Below are 15,466 nucleotides of genomic sequence, written 5' to 3' on the forward strand. Positions count from 1 at the left end.
TTTATAATGTTATAAACTTTTCTGAACTTTCTAATCATTAAATAAAAATGTAAACATTTTCAACATTAAGAATAACAAATGTTTCTTTAGAACAAAATCAGCATATTAAAATCATTTCTGAAGGATTGTGTGACAATGACAATTGGAATAGTTGCTGAAAACTTAGCTTTGCCATCATAAGATAAATATTACATCTTTAAATACATTAAAATCGACAATTATCATAATCAAATCATACTGAAAAAATATTTACTGAACTAAAACTACAAAAGGGTTTATTTAGTTCCTGATGTTTCAAAAAAAAATTGTCAAAACAAATATTACTTCAAAATGATCAATGGGTCATTCTATGGAAATGTAAATTTTTCTGTCCCTAGCCTTTAGAGAAATATTACACTTGAAAAAAATTCTTCCTTTATATTTTAAAATGAAATAAGGTTATTTGAACAATTACACCTTCTTGAGCCATCAATGTGGCAATATTTGTTTTAATTAAATTATATTGAATTCCAAGCACCACAAAACCGCTCATCCCTACAGCCATGTACAAAGGGAAAGTGCTTTATTTTGAGGTAAAAAACGAGTTTTTTACAATTTAAAATGAAAAAACATAAACATGTAAATGGCATAAAAAAAGCTAAATGCTTAATAAATATTATAAAATATATAGAAAGCAGTGGTCCCCTGAAGTTGTCACTGGTTTTATTGTTTAACAAAAATCTTTTATTTAAAAAAAAAAAAACTTCCTTCTCCCTATTTCCAGAAGATCTATGAAGAAAGGCCCATGACATGTCCACGGTCTCTTATCAGTTATCAGAAATTTTCTCATTCATCTCATGATTTCATATGAAGCTTTTAGTTGAACTCAGTGGTATGACCTGCTTTATTGTTAGAGAATTGTAAAAAACTAGAATACAATTGGAATAAACCATTTAATTTAGTCAGTATACCATGATTGACAACATGTGGTTTGATACCTTGCAGCAGCCATTTTGTAAAATACATTTTTCATAAAAATTATCACTGGTGTTACAGTCACTGGTGTCACCTTCCTTATAGTAGATAAATGCACAAAAAGATAAGCTGTCATTTGTGTGTATTCATAAAGTCATGATGTAATATAATAATGTGGTCCAAGTTTAAATGTTACAAAACAAATACATTAAGACATCTTGCTATTTCTAAAGAATGACCCCAATATACAAATTACCAATAAAAAAAAATCTGGATCTTGTTTTAGCTATATTGCAAAGCCTTATTTACTGATATCTGAAAACTTAAAATTACAATTAGCCAAAATACTTAAACTAATTTGCATTAAGAGAGATGTGTGTAGAACTTTGTGAATGCCAGGAGCCCTTCAGGTACAGTTCCATGTGCCTGGTCATTACCCTCTCAAAGATATGCATACATTAAACGAAGAGATAGAAAATGAATGTGAATTTACTTTGTCATATCAAATGACACCTCTAATGCTTTTAGCAACATAAGCTCCGATTTAAATCTTAGGGTCCTTTTTTTGACGATGACAGAGTGCACGCTGGCCCTTTTTTCCCCCTTTGCAAGCCTGTGTTGATAAGGAGTGCTCTTTTCCCACTTTCAAATGTCAATTACAAAAGAGCTGAGGCCCGTCTTCGGTTAAACATGCAAGTGCTCTCCATTAAGCTTCGTGACTCATAGAACATTTAATGTGCAGAGTGCATTAGACTCCATTACTGCATTCATCTGTGGCTGCGTCTCACCATGCTACAGGGCAAAAGACAGGGCTTTCCGTTCCTTTCTGAAGAGCTCCCATAATTACAAAACGACACTCTCCCCTCCTGAGCACAAAGCCTGCACGACATCTTCAAATGGCGGAGCGCTCAACCGTATGCTTTACACAACTCAACTTTGTGTTTTTTTACATTTTTATTTTTAGTTCAAGTTCTGTTTCCTGCTTGTTCTCATTTTTTTTTGCCAGACAGATATTTTTGGCATAAGTTTCAACGTTATATCTAACAGCTTCACCATCTGACCGCCCTGTCAGACTTTACCTTTTTTTTTTTTTTTTTGTATTCAGTGTTTGTTTTGCTTGCTTTGCGAACCGACACCTTGTGTGAAAACAAGAAAGGGAGAGCAATTAAAATTTCTGCACCTATCACGACCCTGATGTCAGTTGCTATTTCAATTAGCAGCTCTGACAAGAAATTTATTTCTATGAAAAAATAATTGGCCATCCAGAGAGTGATTTAAAAACCCATTTAACATGCTTACAGCCTCACCTCTCTCAGCATGCAGCATGAAGCCGCCCAGAATTAATTACTGTTGCCATTTAATTTCATGCTGCCTGACATTTCCAATGCAAACTCTACAGGGTCTGAGTGTAAAATCGGCACACTTTATTAACTAATATTGCTGGATTAAAACTAATTTTTGTTTTCAGTAAATCAAACGGATGTGAAGGCAACAAAACCATCTCAAGGGGGAATTCTCCAGAACCAGATACTGATCGGTTGGCCTAATCTTTACAGTACAACCTATGTGGAAATACTGAAACATCAAATACTGACTGACAAACTCACATTTAAACACTATTTTAAATCAGCAATAAAATCTGTCATGAACTGTCCCATATATGTTGTTTCTTATACACTTTTTAACTCTATTTGAGCACATTTCAGGTTGTGCATGTGCAATACTAAGTACAAATCTCAAGATACTGACTTTCTATGGGAACCGGAGTTCTAACGGCAAGTGCAATATCAGGATGATTTTATCAATTGACTGTTGGCTATTTATTTAGAATATTGCATATTGTAATTTCTCTCATTCATAGTAATATGAGTGAACCAGGGCTGTCACGATTCCTCGATTTCAGAGTACTCAATTATAAAAAATGTGGCACTTTCCATATACGAGAATCCACAAAATTCATTATTAGACCGTTTTTCAAAGCTGCATGATATATTAAACCTATTTAAAATCATAATGCTATTGTGAATGCACTAATGTTATCAATGAATTAAATAAATATATGCGTTTAATTACTCTCAGAGCGACTTCATTCACAGTAAATGCTGCTCCGCACAAACTGTTAGCATTTACATGGTGTGGAGCGTCTTAAACTCCATCTCTGCATATTCCTCGGAGTTTGGGTTCATTATTAACACTCATCTGGGAATGCAACAATCACCATTTCATCAGATTTCTAATGTAAATGATTTATAAAGCTATGCATCATTATCTTTCTCAATATGCTAACTGTTCATCGATTTCTAAATAAAAGTTCAAAGCTTCGCTCTGAGTTTAAAGTTTTAATGTCCACATATTCAAGAAATTGCAGTGGCTGTTGCATTTCAGTGTAAAGAAATGGCCAAATAATAAACATTAAGTGACATTTTAATTAAATGTTATTTAGTCAATATTAAACAATAATTATATTGCGCAATAAAGTGTAAAAACTATCCTCAGGCCGTTGGCGGCCCTCTGCAGTCATTTGTTATAATGTGTACTGTACGTTAGATCTACTGCTCATAATACATTATGTATTTCAACAGCTTTGTTCAATAAAACCATATGATTACTTGCTTTTAATACTTTATTTGAACTAATTATTGTTACCTCATTGCTTTAACATATGTATTTTAAGTAATTTTAAAGGCTATTGTTCACTTAGGTCTATTATTATTACCAAAATACTTGATTAATCGTCCGAATAATCGACAGATTACTCGATTACCAAAATAATTGTTAGTGACAGCCATAGAGTGAGTCTTGGTATGCATTTTTTACAGCCATTCAGTAGTGTTTTTCAGCAAAGAACAACTAAAAGCTGTTATATGAAGCAATTTTATGGTGCTTTTTTGGATATTTATAATGCTTTTCTGGTTAATAAATGAAAAAGAACATTATATAAAGAATTACGCATGACAGCGGTCACACCTTTCGAATACAGAGGGAACATAAAAGCCAAATTAATTAATCCTTCTCACCTCTGGTCACCAATAAAGTCCTCAAAGGCAAGTTATGGAATATAACATTACATGATCTGAAGTAGGCCTTTTGAGCTCAAGCCTCAAGAGGTTTCTTTATTACAGTAATATTCCTCAACGCTACACGCAATAAAAGCGCCAGAGAGGAGTAAAAACTATTATAATCGGAAGAGGAGGGAAAAAAAAAAAAAAAAAAGTTGGCCAGACGACTTTTGCGTCAACCTCTCTGCATGATTAGGAGAATAACCATGATAATCAGTCAATTTCACTCCTTTCCTTTTTATGACGTTGGGGTTTTTTTTATCTATGAGGGCCAGGAGACAGAGAGAAGACTGTTGTATGTGTGAGGTCAACGGAAATTAGGCTCAGCGAGGTGCGTTGGATTTTTAAGTGCAAGAAAATAACTGTGATTACCTATAAACCAACACATTGAGAAGGAAAAAAGCAGACTAAAGAGGCAGACTAAATGCGGGGGAAAGCTGAGTCTGAGTCAGCTGGGAGGTTTTTGGGGAGGGTGGTTGCCTTTCTTCTAACATGTAAGATGTTCAAAAAGAAACAGAATCCATTAGATGATGCAACCCTCCTCCTCAAGGAAGAAATTGACAATCAGTACAACTGCTCAATAGATTTATCAAATCTCAGAGGGATTGGAGGAGTTGTTTCTTTATCCACCTGTTTCTTCTGTAGTATGACTGCATTCGAAATTGGATACATTCCTACTAAGTAGAAAACAGTATGTGAGAAGACTAGCATGTCGAAGTTCACAGTATTCATTACACATTATCCAAATGATCTGCTACTTCCAGCAAGATTCTTAAGTGTCCCATGAGGCACACGAAAGGAGTTTTAAAAGGCAGTGACGTGACGCAACTGACAACATGGCCAACGTAGTATGTCCAGATTACATTTATGCAACACACATTAATACTTCGTAGAATAAACTTTAACAGTCACAGATAGTCACACAGCCATTGACTGTTCAGATTTCCAGATCCCACTTTTCCAGTCCAATTAAATAGTTCTTTAGTTTTATTAAAGTAGAGTGTTTACAAGCAATTTTGATGTACTTCCGAGTGAAATTAGATATTCAACAAGAAAAAAAAAAAGTCTAGAGCTGGAGTTGAATTGATTCAAAATCCACTGAGCAGAAAAAAACCCATATGATTACAAAATCACACCACGTTTAACATCAGCAGTGACTTTTTTCCCTATAAGCACGATGCTGTATATATTTTCAGCCGGACTACTGGGGAAAAAAAAGACAGTTACCCGCAAATCACAGAGATGCTTCCTGATTGTTTTTATCATCGTATTATAGCTTTGAGATGAAACATGTATCCAGGAATCTAAACTCAAAAACACTGGAGCAAATGGGGCTTTAAGAATCAGTCCATAGCACTGTTGCAATAATGCGATTACTTTCTTGGCCTGAGCCACTGGCCTTTGATGGATGAACAGCCACCCGTCTGCATGATAAGTCGTCTCCCTCATACTCTGAAGCCTTTAAACCAATTACTTTCCTAATTCAATGCCACAAACCCTACGAAATGGTTTCACATTATTTTTATGCGACCACTGATGTGAAGAACGCGCCAACATACTTGTTGAAATAAGCACTGAGAGAAGCTCAACCACACTGCAATTGAACATGTGATTAATTTTGATTCATTTTGCTTACTATTGCAGTTTCACCTCAGAATGATTGCGCCAGACACCAAGATTAGACCAGCATCCCATTCGGCCTATTTTCTTATTTCCTGTTTTTCATGCTGACTGACCTTATAGCAACCTTGCGGAAAGTTTCAGAGGGGAAGTGGTCGCGTAAACAAAAACCTTTACAATGCAAAGAAGGGTAAAGTCCCTTTCATCTGTTTTTCTACTTTCTCTGTTAATATGAATTATTGAGGTGCCTTATGGCTTTGTGAGACTTATGAGTGTTGCAAAATCATATTGACAGTGCAAAACTTTAAAAGTACTACATATATACACTCTTAAAAATATGTTTCATGAAGCCATAGAAGCATAGAAGTGTTTCATGATGCCATAGAAGAACCTTTAACATTTTCTGTTTCACAAAAGGTTCTTTGTGGAGAAAGAAGGTACTTCAAATTATAAAAAAAAGTAAGAAAGAGATGGTTCTTTAAAGAACCATTGACTGAATGGTTCTTTGAGGAACCAAAAATGGCTCTTCTATGGCATCGCTTGAAGAACCTTTTGAAGCACCTTTGTTTTTCAGAGTGTAGGCCATTCTACAGAATTGGTCCAAACTGTTGTCCCACAACCAAAAAAAAAACATTATGAGGTGGCGTAAATTTCAACTTGTGAAAATGATATTGAAAAAATGTTCCACATTTTCAGGTCACTACCGAAACAGTTTTAGTCCAAATATATATTTAGAAATATTACTGTGTTTCTCTCCCATAATTATATCAAATCTGTGTGTAACTTTAAGGAACGTCACTACCAAACACCTTTTTTCTGTAATTAACCACACTTTTTGGGAGTTATTCCATAACATTTGGTTTTTATGTGTGTACAACTGTTCAGAATTGTGCTAGGTAAACATTTTCTGACTTGCATCTTTGAGCTAGGCTCAAAAGTGCCTGAAAAGTCACTACCGAAACAGTCACGATTGAAACATTTGGCGAAGTTTCGGTAATGACACTGTTGTTGTTTTTTGAGTGCTATTCCATAAAATTTAGTTTTTATGTGTGTACAACTGTTCAGAACTCTGCTAGCTAACCATGTGCTGATTAGCATCTTTGAACTAGGCTCGGAAGTGCCTGAAAAGTCACTACCGAAACAGTCATGACCGAAACATTTGGCAAAATTTCGGTAGTGACATCACTGTTTTTTTTTTTTTATGGTTATTCCATAAAATTTAGTTTTTGTGTGTCTACAACTGTGCTAGCTAACCATGTGCTGATTAGCATCTTTGACCTGGGCTCAAAAGTGTCTAAAATTTGCACTACCGAAACAATAATAAAATAAATACAATTTTAGTACAGTTATGCAATTTTTTTTATACTTTAGTATGTTATGTAAACTACTTTCAGCAGTTTTAGTATAGGAGTTAAAATTCTGGAATATAATGTGGTCACTACCAAAACATTACTGACACTTCTGAAACAGAAAACTGTCAAAAATAAAGAATAACAAATTATCAACTAAGACGTTATGATAGTGTTTAGTTCAAAGTTTATTCAAACTAATGAATCCTTAACTGAAATCAGTATGATCAACTTTTTGCCTTTTACAAAGAAAAAATAGATTCAAAATACAACAAATCTCATAAATTACACTTGAAATATTGTTAAAATTGTAATATTTATTGATTTACCTCTGAATTTCTTTTTAAAAATTAGCAAAACATATATTTAGAAAAGTAGATGTAATCAAAATCTTAATAGGTCAATATAACCCTTCTAATTAAGTTGGCTTGGGAAAGCCAACTTACTGAAATCCTATTTAAACTTATTATTATTATTCTTCTTATTTTTCTGGCCGAAAAAATTTTGGACACCTACTCCTCCGTTCAAGCTACATACTCCAAACTCGGGTCAGATCTTCATACTGTTCAGACTTAGTGTGCTATATCTTTTCAGACTGGTTTGAGTTATGGTTTTCTTAAAAATTAATATTAAAAATCATAAAAAGGTCCCATAGACTTTCATTGACCAAAAGTCCATGTCTGTTTGAACTATGTTTAATATAAACTGCTAGAAGCCATTGATACTCAATTAAGCTTTAAGCTATCTGTGTTCTTTCTAACTAATAACTAATCTATCTATCTATCTATCTATCTATCTATCTATCTATCTATCTATCTATCTATCTATCTTCAAACCTTATCTATCTATCTATCTATCTATCTATCTTCAAACCTTATCCATCTATCTATCTATCTATCTATCTATCTATCTATCTATCTATCTATCTATCTATCTATCTTTAAACCTCATCTATCTATCTATCTATCTATCTAAAATCATGCTAGCGACTTGCTAGTCGTGCTAAAATCATGCTAGCGACTTTGCTAGTCATGCTAAAATAATGCTAAAATCATGCTAGCGACTTGCTAGTCGTGCTAAAATCATGCTAGCTACTTGCTAGTCATGCTAAATAATGCTAAAATCATGCTAGCGACTTGCTAGTCGTGCTAAAATCATGCTAGCTACTTGCTTGTCGTGCTAAAATCATGCTAGCGACTTGCTAGTCATGCTAAATAATGCTAAAATCATGCTAGCGACTTGCTAGTCGTGCTAAAATCATGCTAGCTACTTGCTTGTCGTGCTAAAATCATGCTAGCGACTTGCTAGTCATGCTAAAATCATGCTAGCGACTTGCTAGTCATGCTAGAATCATGCTAGCGACTTTGCTAGTCATGCTAAAATAATGCTAAAATCATGCTAGCGACTTGCTAGTCGTGCTAAAATCATGCTAGCGACTTGCTAGTCATGCTAAAATCATGCTAGCGACTTGCTAGTCATGCTAAAATAATGATAAAATCATGCTAGCGACTTGCTAGTCATGCTAAAATCATGCTAGCGACTTACTAGTCATGCTAAAATCAGGCTAGCGACTTGCTAGTCGTGCTAAAATCATGCTAGCGACTTGCTAGTCGTGCTAAAATCATGCTAGCGACTTTGCTAGTCATGCTAAAATAATGTTAAAATCATGCTAGCGAATTGCTAGTCATGCTAAAATCATGCTAGCGACTTGCTAGTCATGCTAAAATAATGCTAGCGACTTGCTAGTCATGTTAAAATAATCCTAAATTCATGCTAGCAACTTGCTAGTCATGCTAAAATAATGTTAAAATCATGCTAGCGACTTGCTAGTCGTGCTAAAATCACGCTAGCGACTTGCTAGTCATACTACAATCATGCTAACGACTTGCTAGTCTTGCTAAAATTATGCTAGCGACTTGCTAGTCTTGCTAAAATTATGCTAGCGACTTGCTAGTTTTGCTAAAATCATGCTAGTGACTTGCTAGTCATGCTAAAATAATGCTAGCGACTTGCTAGTCATGTTAAAATAATGCTAAAATCATGCTAGCAACTTGCTAGTCATGCTAAAATAATGCTAAAATCATGCTAGCGACTTGCTAGTCGTGCTAAAAATCATGCTAGCGACTTGCTAGTCATACTACAATCATGCTAACGACTTACTAGTCTTGCTAAAACCATGCTAGTCATGCTAAAATATTGCTAAAATCATGCTAGCGACTTGCTAGTCATGCTAAAATAATGTTAAAATCATGCTAGCGACTAGCTAGTCATGTTAAAATAATGTTAAAATCATGCTAGCGACTTGCTAGTCATGCTAAAATCATGCTAGCGACTTGCTAATCATACTAAAATCATGCTAACGACTTGCTAGTCTTGCTAAAACCATGCTAGCGACGTGCTAGTCATGCTAAAATAATGATAGCGACTTGCTAGTCATGCTATAATAATGCAAAAATCATGCTAGCGACTTGCTAGTCGTGCTAAAATCATGCTAGCGACTTGCTAGTCATGTTATAATCATGCTAGGGACTTGCTAGTCATGCTAAAATCATGCTAGCGATTTGCTAATCATGGTAAATCATGCTAGCGACTTCCTAGTCATGCTAAAATCATGCTAGCGACTTACTAGTCTTACTAAAATCATTATAGCAACTAGCTAATCATGCTACCACCCTGGGTACTCTAGTAACCTCATATCTATCTATTCACATTTAAACTATATATTCTAACTATTTATATCTATAAATCTTTCTATTTTCAAACTATTTATATCTATCTAGCCTATCTATCTTCAAACTTTATCAATCAAACTAAAACTATTTCAAACTGAAAACCTTTAAACTTTCTTTAAACTAAAAGCTTTTAAAACTACTTAAAACTTACTGGCTAGGCTTTCTCAAGCCAACTTAAAGTTTGCTAACAAACTTTTTATCTAGTTAAATTATTATTACTGTGTTTTGGTAGTGACAAATTTGGGGAGAGGACAAATATTCCAAAACTTTCTGAAAATATAATATGAGAATTAACTTACTAAAATGATGTACCTTGGATATTACACAATTTGCATACATACAATTTATTTTTGGAAAAAGAATGACTTTGTACCAGTTCTGTAGAATGACACACACACACACACACACACACACTGTTTACTGAACATAGTGTCATATTTTACTACATCAGCCTACAGCTTACATCACACTAAGGAAACTGTAGAATGACCTAGTATGTAAAAGGAAATACACATAACGGAAACGTTAAACTCAGACAAGCTCCAGTGATAATGAATCTACTAGCTTGCAAAGCTCACTGCTCACAGAGCGGCAGTAAACTCAACAGAAGGTTTAGATTAGTCTAAATATCTCAAAGCTCATAGGCATCGTTACTTCAATTAGGCCGCATAACGCCTGAACTACGTTGCGATAAACAAAAAACCTCAATCATTCACAAACACATTTTTGTACATGTTGTAGGCAGAGCACAACACAGCTGTTAAGAGTTTCCATTTGTTGTTAGGGATTCAACGGTCCAGCAAAAATCACATTTCACGGATGCTCTTGTCAAACAGACAGCAGCTTCAGACATGAACTGCAATCACTCTCTGTGGCAGGAATGTTAAACTATTCCTCAATGAATGACACTGAGGTAAACATCTTGAGTCAAGAACATGTCTAATCAATGACAACCTCTTATACAATATATACTAAATGCTTAAGGAAACACTTACGTTAAGTTACCATACTTTTCTATCTTTATTGCCAGGTTTCCATGACTTGAGGTAAACCATGACAGCATTATTTGTCTGCTCTTTCACCACAGCGGAACCCAGTTAACACATGTCGGTTTCTGCAGAACATCTACTGTGAAACCGCTCCTTTCACTACAGATTTAAAACGGCCCTCACACTAACGAAACAATAGAGGGTACAAATACAAAGATTTTGTAACACTGCAATATGACAGTAAGACAATTAACAAGCCAGAGAGACAGATAATATTATGTTTTAAAATCCCATTTCATCCTGGAAAATCATTGTTCCTGTGAAAGAAGAATTCATGGCACATAAAAACAGAAAATAAACAGCAAAATGCACTGCGGAGAAAAGAGAAAAAATACTGCACAGACTTATATATAGGCTTATAAATATACATAAGCAGAAATCTCATCTGTACTGTTGAATGCATTAGTACAAACAAGGAAAAAAAACCTAGTCATGCCTGTACCGCTTATAAACACCAGAGGTCAGGCAAGCACAACAAATGAGAAGTGAATCCAAGCCTATGCAAAACACCCAGCAGGAGCAATGGTAAAAAATTAACACACTGCATTAAAACAAAAAAACAAAAAAATTGAAATAATTAAAATCGCAGTGCCACACTTGTGTTGCCTTGCTAATGAAGGTTTAGAAAATCAGCAAACTCACCAGCATTCACTATGGCATCCAACTCCAGGATGGTGATGTCACCTTTGTACAGAGACACTTTGTCAGCCAAGGAGAAAGACTTTTGTTCTTCTTCCTCAGGAGCTGTATTGTAAAGATAGAGTAAGGGTCAATTTAAAGAAAAGCTACTATTATTTCTGTCAACATTGCATTTTGACTCTGTATTTCTCGGAATAAAACAGGTGCATCAAACGTCCTACAATACTCTACTGAACCACATCCACTCTATAATCACACTAAAACATCAAACTTGACAGCTGAAAGATGTAACTGGACTGGATGATATCAAATGAGAAGAGGTAGAGTGACGCCACACTGTGGCCAGTGTTCAAAAAACAAACAAAACAACAAACATCTTGTCAGAGGCACTGTGGTGCATTTTGTGGGTGAAAAAACAAACAACTTCTCTAAAAAAAATTTAAGAGATTACTTTCATATAGCAAGGACAAATAAATTGTTCAAAGTGACAGAAGACATTTGCAATGTTACAAATGATTTAAGTTTTAAAATAAAGGTTGTACTTTGAATTTTCTATAAATCAAACAACTCTGAAAAAAGATCACAGTTTCCACAATAATATTAAAGGGATAATTCATCCAAGAATGCCTTGACCTACATCCAATGTCATCCACCGGAACATCACTCTCTCCTGTACACAAGTACGACAATTAGCAGAAGCTAGAGATTACGGTTTAGAAAGTTTTAAATATGGATATGTTCCTTCGCTTCAAAAGGCCTTTATTAACCCCATAAAGCCGTGTGGAGTACTTTTTATGATGGATTGATGCACTTTATTGGACTTCAAAATCTGAACACCCATTCACTGCCATTATAAAAAGTTTGAAAGAGCCAGAACATTTTTTTATATATTTTTTTTTTCATTTTTTTTTAACTGATTGTATTTGTCTGAAAGTTATATACACCCAGGATGGCTTGAGGGTGGGTAATTTTTATTTTTGGGTGAAGTATCTCTTTAAGCAGCACAACGGTTTTCATCCGTAATCATTTTGATACTGAAAACTGGAGTAACAGCTGCTGTAAATTCAGCTTTAACATATCAGGAATAAATTACACTTAAAAAAAAATAAAAAATAAAAAAAAATACACAAATTTTACTAAATTAAAAATACAATTATAAAATATATTAAAAGAAAAAATTAAATGGCATTCTAAAATATTAAAATTAATATATATATATATATTAATATATAAATAAAAAAACGAATTAATTATTATTAATAATAATAGATATAATAGATTTCATAATCTGAGATTATTCGTTTTATATTTGAATTGGTTCATTTAAAAGTAGACATTTCACAGAATTTCGAAGTTTCGCGCTCAAGTTCACAGAGGCCGAGACGGCAGAAAGTGCATCCTGTTTGCTTTAATTATTTTAGAAAAGCGCAACGTTTTGCTGTTATTGTGAGTGCCCACAATTAAATGTAGTCTTTACAGATTCTAAAGATGTATTACACACTGTGCACAGACACTAGAATAGGGCACATTTTTCTATGTTAACATTAGATTGAGGGGCCATGTAAAGTTGCTACTAAATACTCTTTCATCTATTAGATGAAAAGACATATTTGAGGTTGATGAATAATAGGTGAGCATTTAGATGTCCTGCCTGATGTACTATATTACCAACCGTTGGTGATCTGTCTGTCACGGACTGTGTTTTTTTTTTTTTTTTTTGCAACTAAGTGACTAATAAAATTCTTGTCAACTAACAGTCAAGTTGACTATTAGAGGGCAGCCTTAAACTTTTTTTAATATAACTTAGACCATATTCATCTGAAAGAAGAAAGTCATATATACCTAAAATGGCTTGAGGTTAAGTAAATCATGGGGCAATTTTTATCTTTGGGTGGGAGTTTATATAATCAAAATGTCAAACCTGAAAGCAGATTGCACATTTTAACCAGCTTTACTAAGAGTTCTCTATAGACCTTTTTCCTGAGTAAACCAAGCACCGCCATTACGAATTCTAAAGTCAGATTGGATGCTCTTCTGTTCCGGCCTCCATAGGAACCTATTCAGATAGCCCCCATCTGTTTTTAATGTAGCTAACGTCTGCAGCTTTGTGTCATCTACACACACATCTGACAATGACGGTCACTGTGATATTGCCAAGTGATGGTGCTATGAAGCCACTTGCTTTAAAAAAAAAACTAAAAAAAACCATAAACATTAGATCAATTCGGAATATACGCTACTTTGACTAGAAACACTGGAGACCGGAAATGCAAAGCATTCTTCAGGTTAAGAGTCAGGCGTGACTTCCACGTTCAGGAAAAACGTCTTTAGCAGAACAGGTGTGAAAGTATATGTAAAGTATACATACAAACAACCGTTACCTTTTCAAATTACTTTACACCAGCTTCCAGAACACTGAAAGAGCAAGAACCAATGAAATCAGATCTGGTTGGTTAAAGCGCTGGCATGTAACACTGTGCATATGGGTTAACAGAACAGATAGTAGTCCAATGAATAGAACGTCCAAACCATCAGGCCTCAAACTGTTGGCACTGGCCAGTCGGTCAGCTCTATTTGATGCCATAGGCATGCAACAGAATGATATGCAAAAATCACATGAACACTTGCAAGCTAAAATAAGCAGTGCTCATTACGCTCATTTGAATAACTGCCTATAGTACATCCTACAGACTGTCCTCTTAAATTAGTAGAGCCGGAGCAAATATCTGGCTCTAATGTGAATGGACCAGTTCAGCTCCTGTCAGTTCATATCCAGCCCTGCTGGCACAGGATGTTTAGCCATTTGGTGAAGCACGCACAGGATGTGCAAGGAACAAACCTCATCCAAGGCAGCAGAAATGTTCCATTTTGCATTTCCGACTAAAGTGCTATAGATGAAAATGGCCTGGGGATTTTAAGCAAGATGTTATTTAAGGATTTCTACAAATCATCTTTTAACGAAACGGGTACTAAATGGAAACAGGCCCACACATTTTCCAAGCTGATTTCAGAGTAGAAGTAACAGAATTCTGCAGACTGTTTTTTGTATGTATGTTATACATGTGTTAAACTGAGCTCAGAGTATAACTCTGATCAGAATTTGTAGGTTATATCCCATAAAAAGAGAGCCACAATACAACAATACTACCCATAAACGTTCTCTATTGAGCATCCCAGCCAGAAGGACACAAAAAATTGTATTGGACTGAAAACATTGATGGGGGAAGCCCATTTTGAATCATTTAAAATGATTAAAATTTTATTTGGTGCCACTACACCGCGTTCCAAATTATTATGCAAATTGGATGTAAGTGTCATAAACACACAGTTTTTTGTTTTTCAATTAAACTCATGGATGGTATTGTGTCTCATGGCTCTTTGGATCACTGAAATGCATCTCAGACACCTGTGATAAATAGTTTGCCAAATGAGCCCAATTAAAGGAAAAGTACTTAAGAAGGATGTTCCACATTATTAAGCAGGCCACAGGTTTCAAGCAATATGGGAAAGAAAAAGGTCTCTCTGCTGCCGAAAAGCGCCAAATAGTGCAATGCTTTGGACAAGGTATGAAAACATTAGATATTTCACGAAAACGTAAGCGTGAACATTGTACTGTGAAGAGATTTGAGGCTGATTCAGAGCACAGACAGGTTTGTGCAGGTAAAGGCAGAATGAGGAAGGTTTCTGCCAGACAAATTCATCAGATTAAGAGAGCAGCTACTAAAATGCCATTACAAAGCAGCAAACAGGTTTTTGAACCTGCTGGTGCCTCTGGAGTCCCGCGAACATCAAGGTGTAGGATCCTCCAGAGGCTTGCAGTTGTGCATAAACCTACTATTCGGCCACTCCTAACCAATGCTCACAAGCAGAAACGGTTGCAGTGGGCCTAGACATACATGAAGACTCATTTTCAAACAGTCTTGTTTACTGATGAGTGTCGTGCATCTTTGGATGGTCCAGATGGATGGAACATGTCCCAACAAGGCTGCGACCACAACAAGAAGGTGGCGTTTTTGGCCGGAAGTTTTTGACTGACCACTTTCTTTCATGGTACAAAAAGAAGA

General features: G+C 35.1%; 1 protein-coding gene across 1 annotated transcript in view; it reads right to left on the bottom strand.

The window, feature by feature from the left end:
• The window catches only part of macrod2 (mono-ADP ribosylhydrolase 2), an 849,841-nt gene that overhangs the window by 827,140 nt on the left and 7,235 nt on the right, over positions 1-15,466 (bottom strand). The window contains exon 3 of the mRNA XM_073834923.1: positions 11,406-11,507. Within this exon, the coding sequence (XP_073691024.1) occupies positions 11,406-11,507 (102 nt within the window). The remainder of the gene's footprint in view (positions 1-11,405; positions 11,508-15,466) is intronic.

This window comes from Garra rufa, chromosome 2 (genome assembly GCF_049309525.1).
Source record: "Garra rufa chromosome 2, GarRuf1.0, whole genome shotgun sequence".
In the NCBI taxonomy this organism is placed as follows: Eukaryota; Metazoa; Chordata; class Actinopteri; order Cypriniformes; family Cyprinidae; genus Garra; species Garra rufa.